The sequence below is a fragment of the Erinaceus europaeus genome, chromosome 2 (assembly GCF_950295315.1).
Source record: "Erinaceus europaeus chromosome 2, mEriEur2.1, whole genome shotgun sequence".
Classification (NCBI taxonomy): Eukaryota; Metazoa; Chordata; class Mammalia; order Eulipotyphla; family Erinaceidae; genus Erinaceus; species Erinaceus europaeus.
The window spans coordinates 48,514,606-48,539,015 of NC_080163.1; the positions used below are offsets into that span (position 1 = coordinate 48,514,606).

The window sequence follows — 24,410 nt, forward strand, 5'->3', positions numbered from 1 at the left end:
GGTGGTGGGAATTGTGTGGAGTTGTACACCCCTCTTATCCTATGGTTTTGTTAATGTCTCCTTTTTTAAATAAATAAAAAAATTTAAAAAAAGAAAGTAGGGGGAATGAAACTTACCCGCACTTCCCTGGTGTTATAAATTCTTCTAGGGGGATCGGGCAGTGGTGCACTGAGTTAAGTGCACTTAGTATGAAGCTCAAGGACCTGCTCAAGGATCCCAGTTTGAGGTACCAGCTCCCCACCTACAAGGGGTTCATTTCACAATTGGTGAAGCAGGTCTTCAGGTGTCTATCTTTCTCTCCCCCTCCTCTCTCAACTTCTCTCTGTCCTATAAAAATAAATAAATATATAACTTCACCTGAAGGAGGAAAAAAAAGGGTGGCGTGGGGTGGTGGCAGAGCACCGCACCAGGTTAAATGCATATAGTACAAAACTCAAGTACCCACACAAGGATCCCAATTGGAACCCCCGGGTCCCCACCTGCAGGGGGGTAGGGGGGCTGGGGGTGATTTCACATGTGGTGAAGCATGTCTGCAAATGTCTATCTTTATCTCCCCCCTCTGTCTTCCCTTCCGCTCTCAGTTTCTCTGTGTCCTAACCAATACAATGGAGAAAATGGTCACCAGGAACAGTGGATTCCTAGTGCTGGCACTGAGCCCCAGTAAAACCCTGAAGGAAAAAAGAAAAAAAAAGAAAAGAAAAGAATAAAAGAAAAGAAGGAATAAAATGGCTGCTGGGAGTGGCGGATTCGTCGTATAGGCACTGAACCCTAGCTATAACTCTGGTGGCATGAAAAAAAAGGATATTCTCATGTCAAAAAATTTAGAAGGTTTGGAATATATGTGTGTGTAGATATATATTTCTCTTAATTTCACTTGATAAGACAGAGAGAAATTGAAAAGGGAGGGGTAGGAGAAGGATAGACACCTGCAGGTAGGAAGTGAGGTCTCAAACCCACACCTGCTTGGCCCTGGACTAGATGTTCAAAAACTGGGATCCCTCTGGGCTGGATATTAGTCTCTCTTTTTGTTCATTCCTTTCACTTCAGTAAATATTTGAGCTCCTACTGTGAGCATAGCATTATATTAATCACTTTGGAAAGTAAGAACAAACAAGGTCTAAAGGAATAATTTTACTCCCCTGTATACATTGCCTGTTTTAGGGTCATGTCTTCCCTGTTTATTCCTGCCTCAGCATATTGAGAAGAGATGGGAGACAGGGTTGCTTTGCTTTCTGAGATTGTGAAATGGATCTACCTCTCTTTATGTCTGTAACTCCATAGACTCCTTAATCTAATAAGTGGACATTTCATAACAATTCTCCTTGTTCACATTGTCTCTCCTTATAACACTGGGTTCACATTTGTGTCCTTTTTCTACAGGCCAGGGGTTATCACCATGCAGGCGTTGTCGGAAGAGGATCGGAGACTCTGGATGGAAGCCATGGATGGCCGGGAACCTGTAAGTAACAATTCAGGGAAGTACAGCAAGAATAAAGCTGATGAGCTGTTTGTTGCTTCCTTAGTGCAGTATGACTTTTCACTGTTGCTCTAAAGTCTTCGGTTCTCAAGATGGACATATCAGAGGGTTTTTTTTTTCTCCCTCAGTCTCATGCTTGTAGATATTTGTATAGCTTCCTCATGAACATAATCCCTGATCATTAAGCTGTCATTCTTAAGATATGGGTTCTGCATGATACAACATCAGAATTGCCCCTTTGCTTATGTGTTTGTAGTAGAGGAGGCAGATTCTAGTCTAACTTATTGAATATAGACCGTATGACTATGGTTTATTGAATTATTTAATGACGATTCAATGAATTATTGATTTTATGATGTTTTCACAAAATAGGGTGCAATGCAGATTTTCTCAGATTTGTTTTAGTGATATAAACAATGGTAACTGTCTATGAAAATTATGTAATATCTTTTAATGTTTTTTTCTGGGTCACCTCCCCTTTTCTATATTAGCCATCTGCCATTCTAAACTGTGGGATTATCAGGATTAATGGGAAGGCATTAAATAATGGTCATGTTCTGTGCTCCCATTTCAGAGATGCTGGTCTTCATTGAGTGATATAAATTTGTGGTTTTTCGATGTCTTGTGACATGTGAAAGTTATGAAAGTACAAAAGCCAGGGTAGTTCCCCTGTCTTGGTGCCAGCTAACTCAATTTAGTGTCTGAAAATCTGCAGGTTGTGAAATTCTAAGATTATAATCTATGTCCCATCAGTACTTGATGTACTCAGTCCATCAAGCCAGGTGTCCAGTAAAGATAATTCGAGTTTATTTGTGGCTCTCTTTCTCAGCCTGTACTACTTTAGTGAACTATATTGTTAATGCGTCATTTTGCTCAGATATTTTGTATATAAACATGGAACTTAAGCCACCTAGCATAAAAAAGTTATGTTTGTTTATATAACATTTAACAACACACAGCAAGATTTAAAGAACTATTTAAAGATTTTGGCACAGTTTGCACAACTCTAAACATAGTTTAATATTAATTCTTCTCCTGGACTAAGAGGTACCCTCAATTTTCCTAGAATAAGTTGTTTCTGACAGAAACTCTCAAACTGACATACATTTCTGCCTTTAGGACTTTATCTAAGTAGTCCTTCATTTTTGTTATTATCATTTAACATCAATTAATTTTTTTGTGTGAAAACACATATTTAGTACTTAACATCTCTTAATCTGTTTATTCCCCTTAATGCCTTATAAATTAAGAGTTAAGATTTCATCTCACAGATAAAGAATTGAACCAAGTTAAATAACTTGCTGTGAGCTGTAGATATAGGAAGTGATAGTATTAGTAGGGCATACACTAGGTTGCTGTATAACAGACTCCAAAGTACAGTAGCTTATTAAGTAAGATAGAAATGTCTGTTTCTCTCAAGAGTCCAGAATTGGGCAGCCCATATTAACAGAGTCATTTTTGCCATTCTGATCCTACAGCTTCCCAGGTTGCTCCACTCATTACCGTTTTCTAGCCATATAATGAATGAGATGGAAACAGCCAGAGCCCAGAAGTTACATATGCCACTTTTATTGACCCAAACTTAACAATTTGACCACATTTATCTGCAAAAGAGGATGGGGAATTTAATTTTAAATTATCTTCTAAGCAGCCTCACTGTGTTCACTGTGATATCACTTTCTCTGCCCTATGAATGTTTCTAAACATAATATAATATATTTTTCTCACAGAAACTTATAGCTTGCATTGAAACCAACACATCTACTGTGTTTTTCAGTTTCCTAGAGAGAGAAACATAGACAAATAATTCTGCAGTTTTTAAAAATTCATTATATTTAGTTATTGGATAGAGACAGCCAGAAATCGAGAGGGAGTGGGGATATAGAGAGGGAGAGAGATAGAGAGATACCTGCAGCCCTGCTATACTACTTGAAAAGCTTCCCCCCTGCAAGTGGAGACCAGGTCTTGAACCTGGATCTTTGTGCATTGTAACATGTACACTCAACCAGGTGCACCACCACACAGCCCCATAATTCTGCAAAATTGGCAGAAATACCATGCTGGTTCCCCCTCCCCCATTGTTGAACACCTCTAGGGATCATTACTGGATGCATATGCCTAGTGAACAATTGGTAGTTTCAGTTTTAATCATTATCTTTCTTTTTTTCTTCCTTCCTTTTTTTCTTTTTTTTTTAAATTAATTTATTTATTTAAGAAAGGAGACATTAACAAAATCGTAGGATGGGGCGGGGTACAACTCCACACAATTCCCACTTCCCAATCTCCATCTCCCATCACCTCCCCAATAGCTTTCCCACTCTCTGTCCCTCTGGGAGCCTGGACCCAGGGTTGTTGTGGGTTGTAGAAGGTGGGAGGTCTGGCTTCTGTAATTGCTTCCCCGCTGAACATAGACGTTGACTGGTCGGTCCATACTCCCAGTCTGCCTCTCTCTTTCCCTAGTAGGGTGAGTCTCTGGGGAAGTTGAGCTCCAGGACGCATTGGTGGGGCCTTCTGTCCAGGGTATCCTGGCTGGCATCCTGATGGCATCTGGAACCTGGTGAAAAGAGAGTTAACATACAAAGCCAAACAAATTGTTGAAGAATCATGGACTCAAAGGTTAGAATAGTGGAGGTGAAGTGTTGGGGAGTACTCACTGCAAACTAGCGTACTGCTGCTTTCAGGTATATATTTGCCCTGGTTTATGGATACCTGTGAGCATATGTTCTATCTCCAGGAATCTGGTGTATATCTAGGTTTTGGGACTTTGTTAGGAAGTGAACCACCTGGGATGGAATTAGAGAATCCTATGAAAGGAAAGGTCTCACCCAAATGATGAAGCTGAAGGGTTGTCGTTCCACACCTGAAGTCTCTGGACACTGTCTGAGGTGAAGCATGCTGGTGTGGCACTCATTGCATCGATTAGGTTGCAATCAGTGGATGCAATATTATTTGTTAAGAATTGGGAGAAGCATACGGGAAAGTGGGCCCTACCCTAGGGTCCCAGGACTGGGGGAAGTTTAGGCTCTATAGTGGAAATGTGAGGTTACTGCTGTCTTAGGGTTCAAGAAGACAATGGATAGTTACTGTTATCATCACATTATTTGGTAATTGGGTTAACTTTGAAAAGTCCCTTTGTTAGACATACAATCAATTTCCCCTGTCATATTAATTAAATAGTGATTTATTTAACTAAAGTTTAATAGGTGTGTACATAAACACCATTCCCATCACCAAAAGATTGTGTTCCATCCCACCCACTGACCCCCACCCCTACCCCCCGCCGGCCCAGGAAGCCACATGTCCACCCTCCTGCTCACCACCGGGTTTTTACTTTGGTGCCCTACTTTCAGTTTAGTCAGATCCTGCCTTTAGTTTCCCTTTCTGATCTTCTTTCTCAACTTCTGTTGATGAGTGGGATCATCCCATACTCATCTTTATCTTTCTGACTTAGCTCACTAAGAACAATGAACTCAACTTCTCTGACCCACCTTGGTCAGAGCTAGAAGGAATTATGTTAAGTGAGCTAAATCATTATCTTTCTACTAATACTTAAATATGTCCCTACTGGAGTTTTGACTTTGGTAGAGGAGCAGAAACCTCTTTAGCTGACCTTGGAGTTCTTCCCTTATTGTAAGGAGATGGCAGTGGTGGTACATATCATTTTTTTGTATACTTATGCTTTAGAAGTTCTTTGATTGATTATTCTGAATTGAATTATTACTATTGCTTTTTATCTTTTTAGTTAGAGTGAGTGAGTGAGTGAGTGAGTGAAAGAGTTTATAGCTCTGAAGCTTCCCCCATTGTGGCGGGGGCCAGGCATAACCTGGATTGTCCACATGGCAAAGTCACATACTATCCAGGTGAACAATTTTTTTTTGCCAGATTTCTTACAAATATTTTGGAAAAAAAAATTAAAGGGAAATTAATTTTGCTAATCATCCTTTTTGTTTGTTGATTGCTCAACATCACCTCAGGATGGTTGATTGAAAGTAAACTAAATGGGAGTCGGGCAGTAGCACAATGGGTTAAGCACAGGTGGTGCAAAATGCAAGGACTGGCTTAAGGATTCCAGTTCAATCCCCTGGCTCCCTACCTGCAGGGGAGTCCTTCACAGGCGGTGAAGCAGGTCTGCAGGTGTCTCTGTTTCTCTCCCCCCTCTCTGTCTTCCCCTCCTCTCTCTATTTCTCTGTCATATCTAACAATGATGATATCAACAACAACAACAACAATAATAACTACAACAATAAAACAACAAGAGCAACAAAAGGGAATAAATAAATAAGTGAATATTTTTTTAAAAAGAAAGTAAACTAAACAACATTGGCAAAATAGCTCGCCTAGATAGTGCACTTGCTTTTCCATGAGCACAACCCAGGTTCAGGACCAAACTTCCAATCCTGACTTTGGAGGAAACTTTGCTACTGTGGTGTCTTTCCTTCTTTCTCCCTCCCTCATTCCATGTGTGTGTGTGTGTGTGTGTGTGTGTGTGTGTGTGTGTGTGTGTGTGTGTATGTATGCGTGTTTGTGTATTTACAGGTAGAACACATATGTTCAGGAGGAATAAAATTCCAGCAATAGCCATAAACAAGCCCTGAATCAGTTAATTTTTATAAGATTTTTGTTGTTACATAAATAATATTCTTCTGGCATCAAGTTATATTCTAGTGTAATATATATATATATATTGTTTTGCCATCAGGGTTACGGCGGGGGCTCAGTGCCAGCACTAAGAATCCACCCTTCCAGGTGGCCTTTTTCTTCTTCTTCATCATCATCATCATCATCATCATCATCATCATCATCATCATTTTCCTATTTCAGTCAATAGCACAGAGAGAAATTGAGAGGGGAGAGGGTGATAGAAAGGTAGAAAGATCGACTCCTACAGGCCTGCGTCACCACTTCAGAAGTGTCCCAGCTGCAGGTGGGGTTTGGGGACTCAAAACCAGGTCTTTGGGCAGGTCTCTTGCTCATAGTTCTATGTATGCTTAATTGGGTGCATCACCACCCTCCCTAAGAAAAGTGTTGACTGTCTTTTTTGGTATTAATGGGTGTGTTGTAGAGTAAAAAATCAGAGTTGTTTTCCTACAATAAATATTACAGATTTTATCTGTGTAGTGCATTTGAATTCAAATAAATGGAACCATTTCAAATTTGCATGAGGAAAAACTGAACTTAATGGCTCACCAGCTGATTTCTAGTTATATATGGAAAGTGTTGGAATTTGATAATTCTGGCCCATCTGAATCTGGAATTTTTTATTTATAAAAAGGAAACACTGACAAAATTATAGGATAAGAGGAGTACAACTCCACACAATTCCCACCACCAGAACTCCATATCCCATTCTTTTTCCTGATAGCTTTCCTATTCTTTAACTCTCTGGGAGTATGGATCCAGAGTCATTATGGGGTGCAGAAGGTGGAAGGTCTGGCTTCTGTAATTGCTTCTCCGCTGAATATGGGCACTGGCAGGTTGATACATACTCCCAGTCTGTCTCTCTCTTTCATAATGGGGCAGGGCTTGGGAGAAGCGAGCTCTTGGACACATTGGAGGTCATCTGCTCAGGGAAGTCTAGTTGGCATCATGGTAGCATCTGGAATCTGGCTGAAAGAGTTAACCTATAAAGCCAACCAAATTGTTGACTAATCATGAACCTAAAGGCTGGAGTATTGTAGATGAAGATTTTTTGGGGTCTCCATTTTGAAGATAGCTAGTAGGCCTATTTTAGTTATATTCCAAAGGGCCCATGACTATATTAGTTTTTTCCTGAGCCTAACATTTGATATGTAGGTAGACCCCAGTTGTTGTCTGAAGAGATGATTTCATGGCTGGAAAAGGGGCTAGGAAAGCTAGATCAAGGAAGAGAGTAGCTTCCAAATATAGGAAAGGTATATAAATATTGTTGACTATAAACCTCATCAATTTGATCTGGGGCTCATATTCAGCTTAGGAGCCTGTGTAACCTCTGCATGCTTGTAGGTCTGAGCTCACATTCTGTGGTCATAAGTAGGAACATTCCAAGCTGCCCCAATTTCAGGACCCATCTTCCTCATGTGGTAGATAGAGTATGTTATCCAGCCTTCCTTTAGAGGATGGAATATTCTCTACCATTGTTGATCCACATTGAGGGCAAGGTCCTATAGGGGCCCACAAAGGGGTCCATTATGGTGTTCCTGATGGAGATGACCAATAGCAATGGAGATGAGGAATCTATTCGAGGTCTAGGCCCATCATGCCTGTGTGGGAATCCCAAGATTCCCCAATTAGGACCTCAGCTGATGGGGTGGCCTAATAGTGACTAAAGAGTTGTCATTAAAGTATGCCAGTCTCTTGCCCTTATTCAGCTTTTGTAGTTCTTACTTTGATAAGGCTAGCTTTAGAGTGACTGAGGAAAATGTAATAGGAAGTAGGTGAGGAGGGTATCTAGGTTTAAGTAGAAACTATTTTATTAGGAACATATGGTGTCTTTTTAGGTCTTTCTACTTGCTTGCTTCATTTGTTGACTCACTGCAGACTATTGGGCACTTTTGCTTTCAGTTATGTATTTTACCCTAATTTATGGATACATGTGTATATATGCCCTATCTCATGGGACCTGGTCTATTTCTAGGTATTGGGGCTTTGTTAGGAGTTGAACCACCCAAAATGGAAGTAGAAAATCCTGTGAGAAAGGAAAGGCCTCACCCGAGTAATGAGGCTGAAGGGTTCACATTCCACGCCTGATATCTCTGGACACAGCCTGAAGTGAAGCGTGCCGAGGGGGTACTCATTGCATTGAATAGATTTTTAATAATATTTAGATTCCTTCCTTCCTTCCCTCTCTCCCTTCCCTCCTCCTTTTCCTTCCTTCCTTCCTTTCACCAGAGAACTGCCCACCTTTTACTTACGGTAACCAAAAACCTCTCATGCCCCAGACATGAAAGTCTATTACTTAAACCACTATACTATTTCCTCCAGCCCAACAGTTTGTGTGTGTGTGTGTTAACTTAATTTACAGTAGGTTATTTGCATTTAATAATGACATGCTTCTTAACTATTCTAGGTGTAGATTTTGTCACCAAGAATAGGGCTCAGAAAACTTTTCTGTAATAAGCCAGGTGATTAATGTTTTAGACATTGAGGACCATGTAGCTTTGCTATAGTGACTTAGAAATAGCAGTTGGCAATGTGTAAATGAGTAATGTGGCCATATTTTAATAAAATTCTGTAAGAGAGAAGGTCAGATTTCAGGTATCTGCCATAATTTATTGATCCCTGTTCTGTATGTCTAGTAGAGAGAGTACATTACCTAATTACTCCAGTGAAGTCCCAGGTTTGAATTTTATTGGACTAAACTTCTGGACCAGAGGATGAGATAGATGAATTGTGTCCAGATGTGAGTCACTTGCCCACTGTGATAGTGGTGGAATGGTTGGCTTCCCCTGTGGGTAAATTAAAGCATTACTATATGAGAGAAGAGGTAATCACTAGGAAGGAAAAAGAGTGGCACAGTTTGTTCCTGATCTGTATTCCATTTAATTTTATATTTAGATAGCCTGCTTTTTGGTACTTGACCAGTAGTGAAAACACAAGTTTACCAAAAAAAAAACAGTGAAAGATCTAGTGAGTGTGGCAGGGCAAGAAAAAGCAATACAGATGTGAATTTTTTAACACAGCAAGCTAACTGGTTGAAGTTTTGGAATCATTCTGAGTTTTTTGTTTTTTTTTTCATTTTTAGCTAAATTTGAGTTGATAGGCTTCAAGAATCACCATTGTAGCTGCATAAGCTTTTGTTTTAATCTTGTGGCCATTACATCATGTCTGAGAGCAGATGGTTTTCCATATGAAACTAGATATGGAACCTTAGTTCAAGAAATTATTTTAATAATGCACAGAGATAAATTTTAGAAATAGTAAATATACCTTTGTCAGCTCTTAGTAGATAATCTATCTCTTCTTTTCTCTTTCCGTATTGCTGGGAAGCATGTTTACTAATAGAAAGCAAATTAGCAGCCCACCATCACTGCCAACACATACATATACACCCAATCTGAAGTATTTATTTTCTCTTTTCTGTGGAAAGATGACTCAGCAGTTCAGTGAAACTGGTAGGGATATCCAGAGCCTCAGAGGTTTGATCAGCTTCTTTATATTATGTTTCCATATGTTCCACTAGCTGTAATTAATGTTGTCCTTCTGGGATTGCTCTTATTCCCTTATTTAGAGGTATTCTTGATTTTTAGGAGTTTTTAGTAAAAGTATATATTTTTCACTTTAAGTCAATATTTGAATCTCTTTTGAGAGCCATGATATTAGAACCTTGGCCGATGCCAAAATAATGTGGAATTGGATTAAAAAGATAAGAAACAGGGTATGCAGAATAAAAAATTGTCTAGATCTCTATTCTAGTTTAAGACTATGAATTTTTCCCCATTATAGTTAAAAAATGGCCAGATATTAACAGAAGCAAATGGCTCGACTTAATTGCTGGGGAGGAAAAAGAGACCTACACTGGGTCAGTATCATACCCTTAATTATATGAGGAAATGTGGCCTGGCAGGACCAGCCAGTGCTTGATCTTGGGCAAATAACCCAGATCTCTCAGTTTCTAGCTCTGTGCTATTTTTGCAACAATGCACACACTGCTGAATCATTAGGAATGCTAGGAATTACTAGGAATGTTAAATACTAGCTACCTTCACTTTTAAGTTTTAAGTTGGAGCTACCCTGTATGCCTACTGATATAGATGGTAAAGAGGAGAAACTTAGGAAAAATCTCTAGTAACAGGACAAGACAACCTTGCTTCTGCTCACCTCCATTTATTGTTGTTTTATTTGTGGTACTAGGGTTATCATTGGGACTCAGTCCTACACAAGGAATCTGTTTTTTTTTTTTAACTTTTTTTTTTATTTGAAAGAGCAGAGAGAAATTGAGAGGAGAGAGGGAGAAAGAGAAATAAAGAAACATGCAATGCTGTTTTAGTGCTCATGAAGCCTGTGGGGGCCAGAGGCTTGAATCGACACCCCCCCCCCCCCCCGCACATTGTAATGTGTAAGGCTCAACCTAGAGCTCTACCATCCAACACCTGCTCATCTCCATTTTAAAGAAATCCGTGGGGCTAGGTGGTAGCACATCTGGTTACGTGCATATGTTACAATGCACAAGGCCCTGGGTTTGAGCCTCAACTCTCACCTGCAGTGGAGATGCCTCATTAGAGGTGAAGCAGGTTTAGCAGGTCTGCAAGTGTCTGTCTTTCTCCTTCTCTATCCCCCATCCCCTTTTAATTTCTGCTTATCCTCTCAAATAAAATGGAAAAAAAAAAATGGGCACCAGAAGTGGTGGATTTGTAGTGCTGGCACCAAACCCCAGTGACTGGAAGCAAAAAAGCAAAACAAAACAAACAAAAATTTTTTTTGAACTTGAGCTGAAAGTGTGCCTTTCTCTCATCTTTCTCCACTCTTACTAATCTCTAGCCCCAATGTTTTTCAGAATTTCACAGAATAAAGGAGTAAATGCATTGTATTTTATACTGTGTGTTTGATGTTTGTGAGAATGATCAGTTAGACTACTTAAAGTAGAAAGTGAGGGCTAGAGAGATAGCACTGGTAGCCCAACAGACCTCATGTCTTAGGCACCAGACGTCTCAGCTTCAGTCTCAGACATCACTATAAGCCATAGCTAAGTAAAAAGGAAAGGTAAGGCAAGGGGAGAAAAGGAAAGAAGAAAAAAGGTAGAAAGTTAGATTGTTAAAATGAAATCCAGGATTAGAGGCAGAACATCATAGTGATTAAGAATGTGGGCTCAGGCAAGTCCAAGTTTAAATCCCTACTCATCTCTGATAGTTCTGCAATTCTACAAAGTGTCCTAGCCTCTCTGAGCATGTTTCTTTGGGGACAAGGAACAGATTCTGAGATACGTGAATTCTCTTTCTATTGCTATTTCTAAACTACTTAGCTCGTTGAGCACAGAGTTTATTTAAAGTTGCCTTGCATGGGCTCACCAGAGTGTGGGGCATGGAATGATCTCATTAGTATGGAAAAGTGATTTCATTTAGAGGTTCATCAGAAATTTCAGGCTATGAGTGGATGAGACTGAAATCATCTTTAGCATCCTTTGTAGTCAGATCTGGCAATTAATGAGTTTAACTGCATGCTAAGCTTAGTTCACCAGTCTGCTGTTGGCACTTCTGTTTTCCTTTCCTTAGTAAATTAAGAAATCAAAGGAGAATGGATAGTTAAGAAAGTATGGGGTGAATTTGCTAAACTCTTGTGTGGTGGCTCATTTTTTGAATGGTCTCTTTATAATGTCACACAGTAGGAACTAGTAAAGAGTCTTGGGAGCAAGGTTCCCAATTTGTTTTCCATTTTTCCTATTCAAACTCAAGCTGCTAGAAAATTGGATAAAAACTCTGTATAAATTTCTCTTTTCTTTCCTCTTCTTTTACTAAGTTTTTTCAGACTTAATCTTTGAGTCATATAAGCGTCTTTTCTTTTTCTTTTTTTGATTGCCACCAGGGTTATAGCTGGGGCTTAGTGTGTCCATGATGAACCCAATACTCCCAGAGGCAATATGATTTCCTCCTCCTTTCACTTTTATTTGATAGGGCAGAGAGAAATTGAGAGGGGAGGAGGAGAAAGAGGGAGAAAGACACCTCCATAGCATTGCTTCACTGCTAATGAAGCTTTCGCCTTCCAGCTGGGGAGCAGGTGCTTGAACGAAGTCCTTGTGCATTATAATGTGTATGCTTAACCAGGTGCACCACCACTCAGCCCTTGTGTATCTTTTTGTAGGTAAAAAATCCATAATAGGGGAGCAGGCAATAGTGCAGTGGGTTAAACGCACATGGTGCGAAGCACAAGGACTGGCACAAGGATCCCAGTTTGAGCCCCCATTCCCCACCTGTAGGGAGGGGAGGTTTGCTTCACTGGTGGTGAAGCAGGTCTGCAGGTGTCTTTCTCTCCCCCTCTCTGTCTTCCCCTCCTCTTTCCATTTCTCTCTGTCCTATCCAACAACAGTAATGGTAACAATAACAACAACAAGCACAACAAAGTGGGGAAAATGGCCTCCAGGAGCAGTGGATTTGTAGTGCAGGCACCGCTGAGCCCCAGCAATAACCCAAGAGGTAAAAAAAAAAATTCCATAGTAATTCACATATTATAATAATACACCTAATACACCAATGCACTCATTTCTTAAAAGAGATTTTAAAATATCCATTGCTGTTATATTTACTTTGTTTGGATGTCCTTCAGAAGAATAATTCCTCACAAAAATTAGAAAAATATTTAGTTGATCAACCTGAGCTAGTTCAAAGAAAAAAGAAGGTCAGGTGAATTTTATGATGAAGAGTTGGTGAAATATTTTTAGTAAGTAGGTAGTTTGACAACCGCAAGATTTTTTATTGATTTATGTCCTAATAGCTTGCTGGTGGTATTAATTGAAATCTTGGGCTTTCTTCTTTCAGCACTCTGCAAACATTTATAGGCTGTTCACCAATCAGTTTAATGGACAATGAAAATACCAAGTTGAGGATGGTCCATAATAATAGAAATTTCATTTGTTTGCTATTTCTCCATTGTTTGGCATGGTCACTGGCACAAAGTTAATACTCAGAAAATATTTCTTGGATGACTAGAGTGGAAATTAAAGGGAAAGTTGAAAATAACTGAGATTGTTTTTCTTAAGGAATTGGATTGCCATCATTATCTGAGACTATATTGGTAAATTTGGAGTTATTTCAATACCTTGATTTCATGGTTCATTTTGCATGTCTACCTACTTCTATCAGAATTTAGTTGAGTGATTATTAATATTTTTTGTGCCATGGATTCATTTGGAAATCATGTAAAGACTTAAGATTTTTTCCCCCAGAATAATGTATAGATTAAGATATGTGATTCATGAAGGAAGTTAAACAGAAACACAATGGTCAAGATATGAAAAGACCTTCAAATATGATAAATACATAGTCTCTTTATTACCACATAAAACTGCAAATAAACAGTCTGGTAACCCATGTAGATGATATTCAGTTTACCTGCAACAAGGGTCATGTTAGATGGAAATATGTGTGATTTCTGTTGGTGATAAACTTTCAATTACTGTGGCCAGGTGATGGTATACCTGTTCAAGTGAAGGTGTTATAAGTGCAAGGACCTGGATTTGAGCCCCTCCACTCTTCTCCTGTAGGAGGAAAGCTTTGCAATTTGTGGAGCAGTGTTACAGATGTCTTTCTGTCTCTTCTCTGTCATCCCCTTCCCTTTCTATTTCTGGCTATCTCAAATAAACAAACAAATAAATAAATAAAAGGAAATGAAAAAAAAAAGCCTTTCAGATACTAATGCTATTGCTGTTTGTTTCCCACATTCATATCTGAAGGAAATACTAAAGTTCAGTTAGTGTTTAAGGTAAATACAGTTTAACTTCCCCACCCCCTCATATTCACAGGCCATGTTCTCGAAACGAACCACAATTTTCTATTTCTCTGCAAAGGTATTTTGGGACACTTTCTTCCCAGCTTCTAGTCCTTGTTTAAGCTTATAACTATACCTATAGTGATGTAATTATTTTGATTAATATTTGTACCCCTACCAGGTCTTAATATTTAAAATGGAAGGAAATATCATCAGGCTTTTATTTTTTTTTCTTTGTGCCTTCATGCATAATGCCTGGCAGAGTACATAGATGTTCAGTTCTCACTTGTCAAATAATCAGAACAATGAACTCAAGTAAAATTAAATCATTATTGGTTTGGTATAATTTCTTCTTATCTGAGGCTATTCCTGGTGATTCCCCATCCACCTTTATAGATCTTCACAAACCATAATTTATAAACCCTTTGGAATGTTTAGGACTTTCTGCAAGCTTCAGATCATTGTTGATATCTCCATACCACTTTCATTATAGACCTGAGTTTTTCTTTTTATTTTACACACCAGTCTTTAATTTCCTGTCATTATTTTGGCCTTTTAATTTAATTTTGGGGGAATAGGATTTCTTATGAGGACTTTGAACATTCACTTCTGAATTGTTTGAACGTTTCACAATCCTCATCTATTCATTTTCTTATCAAATAAAACTAATAATGAAAATAGATATTTGTGAGTCCTTTTTTATTTTTAGGCATATTTCACTATTTCTTTGTCACTAGTACTAGTTATAATTATAGTCACTTACATACATTTGTTCCTTAAATGTTAGTTTTACTATATAAAGCCATGTCGCTGTACTGCAAATTATTTAACCTTTAGTGTCCTCCTTCCCACCTTCTACCCCTCTGCCTGTGGTTCCTTTGCAGAGACGTGGTAGAAGATGCCGTTTCCTTTGTACCAGTGAGTAGAGCAGTCACTCACTGTGCTGCCTCCTTCCTATCTTATAACTCTAGATATAATTTCCTATATTTTTAGCTTTCCCTTCCTCTATTCTCTCTCCTTCTCTCTCCTTCTCTCTCCCTCCCTCCCTCCCTCCCTCCTTCCTTCCTTCCTTCCTTCCTTCCTTCCTTCCTTCCTTCCTTCCTTCCTTCCTTCCTTCCTTCCTACCTTCCTCCCTCCCTCCCTCCCTCCCCTCCCCCCTTTTCTTCTTTCTTGGGTACTGTCTACCACCCATTAAAGAGAGCTGCATGAGCAAAGCTGTAACTCTGATGGTTCTGTCACTAAAGTCAGATTGAAGGCCAAATATTGAGGTCTGTATTTTATTTCCTCCATCTAAAAGGTTACATTTTTACAAGTCAGTAATTTGTCAGAGGCTTTAGGGTGTGTGTGTGTGTGTGTGTGTGTGTGTGTGTGTGTGTGTGTGTGTGTGTTAAGTATGCACATTAGCTCATTAGCTTATTTACTTAATAATTTATTACCATTTTTTATCAGAGTACTGCTTAACTCTGGCTCATGGTGTTGCTGGGGAGGGCACCCCTTGAAAGCCTCAAGCATCAAAGTCTTTTTGTATAACCATTATTCCACCTCTGGATTCTAGCTTATTAAAAAAAAATAAACAGACAAAAACTTTCTTTTCCCTTTGTGGCTAGGGATCAAACTTAGGATTTCAAAAATGTAAGACATGTGTTCTATCACTGAATTATATTCTCAACCCCTAGGATACTTTTTATTTTAAAGTCATTACAGACTTAAACAAATGTTTCATAAATATTAGTACAAAGAGTTCCAGAATACTTTCTGCCCTGATATCCTGAAAATGTTATAACATTTTCATAAATCCAGCTAAGATACAAACATTCATATAGTTTTATTATCTCTTTACAGGATCTCAAAATTTGTCAGTATCCACACACGCTCATATTCATATTCTCCCTCTCCCTCCCCCTCCCCTCCCCCCTCCCCTCCCCCTCCCTCTCCCTCTAGGCTCTCTCTCTCTCTCTCTCTCTCTCTCTCTCTCTCTTCTGGCCCCAGATCCCATGGGATCCCCAGATGTCACATACTGCATTTTGTTGTTCTGCCTCTTTATTTTCATTTAACCTGGTATAGTTTAGAGGTTTTGCTTTTTTAAAGGAATATTGTCACCAGAATAGCATTCTATATCTACTCTCATCTTGGAGTCTGTTTTTGGGATTGTTTTAATATCCATCTTCTGTCCAGGTAATAATTCATACATTTTCATAATCATGCAACTTTCTTTTCTTTCTTCTTCCACTAGTTTTTGCCGTAAATCTCATATTTACTGACTTTTTTAATAATGCATTTAGTTCTTTTTAAAAACATTTTTATCTTCTATGCTGTCTACAGATTTACTGTTTGTTATCTGTGTTGTAATTGTTGGTTTAAGACATTTGAGGCTATAATATGATCTTAATAGACATTCCATAGCTTGACCTCTCACCTCTAGCATCAGCCCCAATTACTGTTGGCTGTCTCTCAGATATTATGACAGTGATTCATGGAAGTAGAGATTATGGTTGGATTAGCTTCAATTTTTTTTTCCTCTGCGACAGACCATCAATAAAAGAAGGATCTTTTTTAGAGTGACTTTGTTCATTTGAAGAACAATTGAACTGCCTCTTAGTCATTTCTACAGCTTTCACTTATACCACAGAAGCCAGAGAGTGGTCATATTTGTTAGTGTTCACATCAAGAATACTATTTAAAGAAATACATTGACAGAGGGATCTCTAGGAGGCATTGTGAATATTAGGAAGTCTGTGGATTAGGTTGCTTACTTTGTGGTGAGGCATGGAACAAGATAAGCAATTTTGAAAAATTATCTTGGGCTTTGCTGAATCTGACTCTAGTGTGGTCAATTCAAAGGGTTTGTGATGCCAGTGTAGCCATACTCTCTTTAGGCATGTTTGTAAAATTGCTGCCCCATGACTCTGGAAAAAAAATAAAAACAGAACAAGCAAACACATCCTAAAAGCAAAGCCATTTTTAAAGTCTTCCCCTTGGGTCATCTGAAGATTAGTGTAGACTTGTGGTCTAGTGATTATGGCCAAAGGCTGAGAAGAAGCAACATGAGCCCCGGCTAACCCCTAGCCAGCTGCCATTGCTCCTGCCTGCTGTGTGGTCTTGACCCAAATCCCAGAAAAGTGCAGTCCTCACCCTCATCTTCACTCCTTCATTTCTAAAAGGGAAAGAGAGACACAGAGAGACAGAGAGCAGGGGAGGGAGAGAGAGAATGTAGGGGAACAGAACTGTGATCCCTTAGGTTAGCAGTGTGCCCTCTTACAATCATTGTTTATTCACTTTGACTCATAAAATGAAAAAGAACTATACTCTTCAACAAGACTATGGAAATCATAAAAATTATTGGGGTGAATGGACATGGAGTTTTTGGTTTTATTTATTTTGGAGGCAGAGGTGCCTAGTGTTGAAATATAGCAGAGTTTTTTTTTTTCTTTTTTTCCCCACTCTCTGGTATTACTACATAGACATGAATGCCATCTTTTTCTTAGTATTGTGGATCATAGCCTACATCTATATGCATAAAATCACAATACCTTTTTCTTCCCTTTCTCTTTTTTTTCTACTTTACCTATTTAGTTCATTCATACATACATATATATATATATTCAGATTCATTTGCTGAATGTGTTCAGTTTTACTCATTTTGGGCCATTCTAAATAGAAATTCATGCAGGCATTATCACTTTTCTTAACTATATTTCTAGGACTTAGAATATCCCCAGACTAGGGTGGAGTGGTGGCGCACCTGGTTGAGCACATATATTACAGTGCACAAGGACCAAGGTTCCAGCCTCCAGTCCCCATCTGTGGGGGGAATTCTTTGCAAGTGGTGAAGCAGTGTTGCAGGTGTCTCTTTGTCTCTCCCTCTCTGTCACCCCCCTCTCTTGCAATTTCTGGCTGTCTCTATCCAGTAACTAATATAAAGATAATAATAATAAATTTTCTTAAATAGAATATCTGAGACTAAGATTACTGAGCATAGATTCTCCAGTTCAGTCTCTCTCTCTCTCCCTCTCTCTCTCTCTCTCTCTCTCTCTCTCTCTCTCTCTGTGTGTGTGTGTGTGTGTGTGTGTTGGGAAATAGGGGGCAGTGACATAGCTTATCTTAGAGGATGTTTACTTTGCTATATAGGCAAACATTCAAGCCAGATTTGAGTTTCCAGTATACCATATTGTAGTATAATGGTACCAAAGGAAATTTAGATGCTATGATGTCTCTCTCTTTCTTTTATCTCTCCTCTCCCCTCCCCTCCCCTCCACTTCTTTCCCCTTCCTTCCCCTCCCCTCCCCTCCCCTCTCTTTTCTGTTTTTTTGCCTCAGGATTATTGCTGGAGCTCAGTGCCAGCACCACAAATCCACTGTTCCTAGAGACCATTTTTTCCCCTTGTTGTTGCCATTATTGTTATTGCTGTTGTTGTTAGGTAGGACAGAGAGAAACTGAAAGAGCAGGGGAAGACAGAGAGGGGGAGAGAAAGATAGACACCTGGAGACCTGCTTCACCACTGCTGAAGCGACCTCTCTGCAGGTGGGGAACTGGGGATTCTAACCGGGATCCTTGTGCCTGTCCATGCACTTCGGGTCCTGTGTGCTTATCCCACTGCATCACCACCTGGCTCAGTCTCCCTTCCTGTATGAAAAAGCCAGAGTTGTAAAACCCTCAGTGATGATGATAAAAAGAAAAATAAGAGGGTTGGGCGGTAGCACAGTGGGTTAAGCTCCCATGGTGCTAAGTGCAAGGATTGGCTGACTCCCCACCTGCAGGGAGGTCACTTCAGGGAAGCAGGTCTGCAGGTATCTTTCTCTTTCCCTCTCTCTCTCCCTTCCTCTCTCAATTTCTCTCTGTCCTATCCAACAACAACATCAATGGCAACAATAACAACAACAAGGACAACAAAAATGGGAAAAAATGGCCTCCAGGAGCAGTGGGTTCATGGTGTAGGCAGCAAGCTCCAGTGATAAGAAAACGAAAAGGATGCAAAAGAAAAAGGAAAAGGAGGCAGTCATAATTGAAGACCTTGTTTTATTCTGAACTCTTCGGCTCCATATATAGCCACAAAAGCCTCTAGTTTATTTTTTAAAATATATTTTAGTAAATGCATGAAAAATGAAAAAGAATAAAAAATACCCAGAGATATGTGTCTCTTTTTAGCCAAAAGCTTTAACCGTACATTTGCTTCCACACTGCTCAGGATTTCTTCTTCACATGTTTAAAATTGTTCATATACATTAGAAAGGGTGTGCTACGTCTCAAGTGAGATGGCTTCTTAGAGACCATGGATCTGGAAATAATTGAAGAATTTGTCATCTTTCCACTGGCATATACAATCGATAACATCAGCACCAAAATTAAAATGTGCATGTACATGATACATAATATTAATTTATACTATGTGTATACCATATTTTATACCATAATATTAATTTATACCTATATGTGTATATTACATATATTTTAAATTATTGTCCTTTGCTGGTTTTCCTTGAATTTCTGAAAATACATAATGATACTTGGAGCAGTAGCCTGGTAGACCAGTTGCTGTTTTTGTTTGTTTTTCTTTATTGAGGGGATTAATGGTTTACAGTTGACAGTAAAATACAGTAGTTGGTACATGTGTAACATGTCTCAGTTTTCCACATAACACTCTAAACCCCACCTAAGTCTTCCACTATCATGCTCCAGGACCCCAGAGTCCTTTACGTAGGTGCTATATACCACATTCATTTCGGTTGCCATTTGTACAAGCAGTGGTAGCCTGGGAGGTGGCACAGTGGATAAAGTGTTGAACTTTAAATCTTCAAGTCCTGATTTGATCCCTGGCAATGCATGTTCCAGAATGATATTCTTTCTCTCTCCTCTTTGTCTACTCTCCTCCCTTCTCCCCACATAAATATATAATTTTATAAGTAAATATTTTAAAATAAATAAATCAGAGAAATTGTGATGACTACCATTCTTGTGGTGATGCTGGTGACTAGGAGTTTCATAAAAGAGCTGATTTGGCCTTCCATTTCCCGACACAATTCCTTTACTTTGGCCCATATTTAGGAATTTGTAATTTCAAAATCCCAAATAAAGACTATATATTTGGAAAATATATGTATATATTTGAAAAGTGCATGTATATATACATATACACATTCCCAGTGTCTCAATTTATTTCACTGGTAGTAGAGAAAAGATTCATTGTATTACTTTTGTGGTAAATGAACCTTAGTTTGAATTCTGATTTATCTCTGGACCCTTTCCCCTAACTTCTCTAAGTCTCAGTTTACCCAACTTTAAAATGAGAAGAGTAATAGTAATTACTTGTCTCAAGGAAATAGATAAGGTACTATTTTACATTGTGTTCAACAAACACAAATATTCCACAAAGATTAGCTATCTACCTCACAGTGAGTTCCAGATTTATGTCTGTCCGCATATATGTTACATCATTGTCTAGAGAGTCACACCATCTCTCCTGACTCTTTGTTAACTGACTTTTGAGCTATTGAGCTAGTTATAGTTGATGGAACAGTAATGATTCAGAAAAAAAAAAAAAAAAACCTTCAGTGTGATACATTTCCTTTTTTCTTTCCTTTCCTTTTCTTTTATCTTCTTTTTTTGGGGCACAGATCTTACAAGAGGTATATATCAAAGAAACAAAAAAAAAAAATAGTAATACAAAAATACTCTATGACTGAAAATTGGAATGAAATGTGATTCTGAAATTATGTGACCAGGTTTATTAACTTAATGTCAACATGGCGATAGTACATCAAGCAAAAGTAGAGATATCCTACCAAGGTTTTATAGTTGTATGGTTTTATTGCCAGAAAGAGTTGAGTTTTCTTGGCAGACAGGAATATGAGGCTGCTTAGGGTTTACTGCTATCTTGGCTTTACTGCAAAAGGCTCAGAGGTCAAGTGATTAATATGTTCCTCTCTGTGAGCAGGCTCAGCACAGGAGCTATATCATTCTCATTGACTCCAGAAAGTTTTCATTTTTCTGCTGTCATCTCTAGACCTAAAATACAAATTCTTTCAGTATTGTGCTTCTGTTATTCTATGGCTAAAGTCAATAATACCCCTGTTAGATTAGTTTTTGTTGATGAAGAGCATTTTTATATGGAATGTTAATTTTTTGGGGGGTTAGGTGTACTAGTAGTATCTTACTTGTTCAAGACTGTCAAGTAGATTGTTTGAAAATCTAACCACTGTGTCAGTGGTTGACTTTGCGTACTCATCGTAATCAAAAGAGAATTGGCATAAGAATGATACAAACCTGACTTCCTTGGGTAGAGGACCCCACCATGTGTCCTATCCCCAGTTCCCTGCCACACTAGGGGAAGAGAGAGACAAGTTGGGAGTATGGATCAACCTGCCAACACCCATGTTCAGTGGAGAAGCAGTTACGGAAGCCAGAACTTCCACCTTCTGCACCCCGCAATGATCCTGGGTCCATACTCCCAGAGGGATAAAGAATAGGGGAGCTATTAAGGGAGGATATTGGATATGGAGCTCCGGAGGTGGGCATTGCATGGAAATGTACCCCTCATATCCTATGGTCTTGTCAGTGTTTCCATTTTATAAATAAATAAATAAAATGATACAGATCCAGTTACAAGGAAGACTAAAATAAATAAATAAACAAACCCATGGGACTGCATCACATTAAAAAAGCTTCTGCACGGCAAAAGAAACTAACACTCAAACAAAGAAACTCCTTACAGAATGGGAGAAGATCTTTATATGCCATACATGAGACAAAAGGCTACTAACCGGTGGTCTAGTGGTGGGGTTGTATAGTGGGACCCTTTCCACATTGTTCTCCTGATGAGAACATGATGAATAATTGCCTCAGAACCTACAGACTGTAAACAACGGGACTTCTTTAGAAACTCATAGGGCCCAGCAGTGCTGCCCGGCTTGGTTCTAGCTGCCAGCAAAGAAGCTGAATTGAGTCCAAAACTTTAGATCCCTTGGGGTGTGGGAGTCTCTTTTCATAACCACTTTGCTATCTCTTCCCACCCTGCATTATCTCTTGGTCAGGAGTGAGTGATGAAGCTAAAAAAAAAAAAAAACCAAAAACCTACTTATAGGTAAAAAGCCCTCAGGCTAACATAGCCTACAGGGAAGAAAAAGAACAAAAGGGGCTTTAACAGCCACTGTGCTTCAACTCAGGGATTGAGATATCATTGAAACAACTGTTAATTTCCACAACTGTGGACTTTTTTTTTTTTCTTTTCCTCCAGAGTTATAGCTGGGACTCAGTGCCTGTACCATGAATTCACTGCTCCTGAAGGCTATTTTGTCCCATTTTGCTGTCCTGCTTGTTTTATTGCTGTTGTGATTATTATTATTGTTGTTATTTATGTCATCATTGTTGGATAGGACAGAGAGAAATGGAGAGAGGAGGGGAAGACAGAGGGAGAGAGAAAGAAATCTGCAGACCTGCTTCACCACTTGTGAAGTGACCCCCCCTGCAGGTGGGGAACTGGGGCCTTAAACTGGGATCCTTATGCCAGTCCTTGTGCTTAACCCACTGCACTAGCGCCTGACCCCCTGTGCACTCTTTTAAGTACTTTACTTAAAGACATAAGTTAATCCAGGCAAGAGTGATCAGTGGACTGAAAAGTACTAAGAGAAGGACCTCATACCACACTATAATAATGGTTAAACCAAGGAGAAACATTGGAGAAATGAACCAGGACAAAAGTCTAGCTTAGAGAAAATCTAGCTAAGAAAGAAGTAAGAGATCTCAAAAAGATTAAGAGATACTGAAAACAACAACAGAGACATATGGGATAACTTCAAAAGAAATAATATATGTATTATAGGACTATCAAAGGAAGAAAGAGAGGAAGGGGAAGAAAGTGTTCTATAGGACATAATAGATGAGAACTTCTCTAGTCTAGACAACATGAAAGACATAAAGGTTCAAGAAGCTTATAGGGTCCTAAACAGAATTAATTAATATCATATTTAGAATGGAAAGGAATAAGGATAGAGAAAGGATCCTGAAGGCTACAAGAGAAAAACCAAGAGCTACCTATAGAGGAAAACCCATAAGATTAGCAGCAGATTTCTCCACACAAACTCTACACTCCAGAAGAGAATGGCAAGATATCCATCGAGTGCTCAATGAGAAAGGCTTTCAACCAAGACTGCTAGACTGTCATTCAGACTAGATGGAGGCATAAAAACCTTCTCAGACAAGCAACATTTTAAGGGATCAACTATTACTAACAAGCTGCCCTGAAAGAAAGAAAGAAGTCTCCTATAAACAATCAGATCACCATAAACATGCCATATATCAGAACACTCTAAAAATCTACAATAGTGGCATTAAAATATCTTCAGTCTATAATATCAGTTAATGTCAATGGCCTGGATTCACCTATTAAAAGGCACAGAGTAGAAGATGGATCAGAAAAGACAACCCAACCATATATTGTCTGCAGGAATCACACCTAACTCAACAAGAAAAACAGATTTAAAGTGAAAGGATGGAAAACTACCATGCAAGCCAATGGCCCACAAGAAAAGGGCAGGAACTTATATCTGACATGATAGACCTTAAAATAAATAAAATTTTAAAAAGTAGGGATGGATATTACCAGTGCTCAGAGGATCCATCATTATGGTTTTCACCTGTGGGGGCAGCTTTAAAATGTTTTGCTTGTAGATCTTATAACCATGAAGTGGACTTTCATGATTGGGTGTCAGTGCCAGAAACACAGCACTTTGAATAATGACAGTAAAATCAAACAAGAAATAGTATGCAGAGTGGGAGACATATCAACATATTTATTTCTTGTTAAAGCAGGGAATAGAGATGGTGGAAAATGGAATAGAAATGTCCAGGTAAATAATAATAATAATAATAATAAGCTATGCTAATTCTACTTCTCTTTCTTGCAAGTTGCCCTCAAACACTTTAGAGCTGCCCTCAAAGGTGCAAATCAAAATAGGCAAACAATTCTACTAGACTTGACTGTGGCAGTCAGAAAAAAGATGATGCAAACACTAATCAAAATGGGTTAACTATAGTGGCTATCAACCTGACAAGGAAACCGTATGGTGAGACTGAAAAGAAAAAAGAAAAAAGTCCTATATATGTAATACTGGCCTAGTCTTCTGTCTTTCAAAGACAAAACCAGGTACAGCTTCACACACAGTCATTGTTTGCCTCCCACTAACAGCAGACTGTGCCTATGTTGTGTATTTGTTTTATTGAGGTGATAACAGCTATACTGGCATGGAGAAAGAACTTGTAATACCTTGCCCCAGTCAATTCGAGTTGTGCTGTGGTTTAGCTTGACAGAATGATCACCCAACTCCTTCCATTGCCACTGCCCTTCCTCAATACATGAGACTGTCAGCTGCTCTTCAAAGTTCTTAGCCTTTAAAATTAAGCTCCATGAACATTTATTTATTATAAATGATGTAGCAGCCCCTATATAGGTGTTGAGAGAGTTAATAAGCAAACAGATTATGCACCTACCCCTGTACCATAAATAGCTCTTTTTTCCTTCTACCCTGGTACAGTTTTCTAATCC

At 38.9% G+C, this 24,410-nt stretch overlaps 1 protein-coding gene across 7 annotated transcripts in view; it reads left to right on the forward strand.

Annotated features, from left to right (window-relative positions):
• The window catches only part of ARHGAP26 (Rho GTPase activating protein 26), a 567,323-nt gene that overhangs the window by 217,720 nt on the left and 325,193 nt on the right, over positions 1 to 24,410 (forward strand). For all 7 annotated transcript variants that reach the window (XM_060180212.1, XM_060180211.1, XM_007518998.3 and 4 more), the window contains exon 11: positions 1,381 to 1,459. In XM_060180212.1, the coding sequence (XP_060036195.1) occupies positions 1,381 to 1,459 (79 nt within the window). The remainder of the gene's footprint in view (positions 1 to 1,380; positions 1,460 to 24,410) is intronic.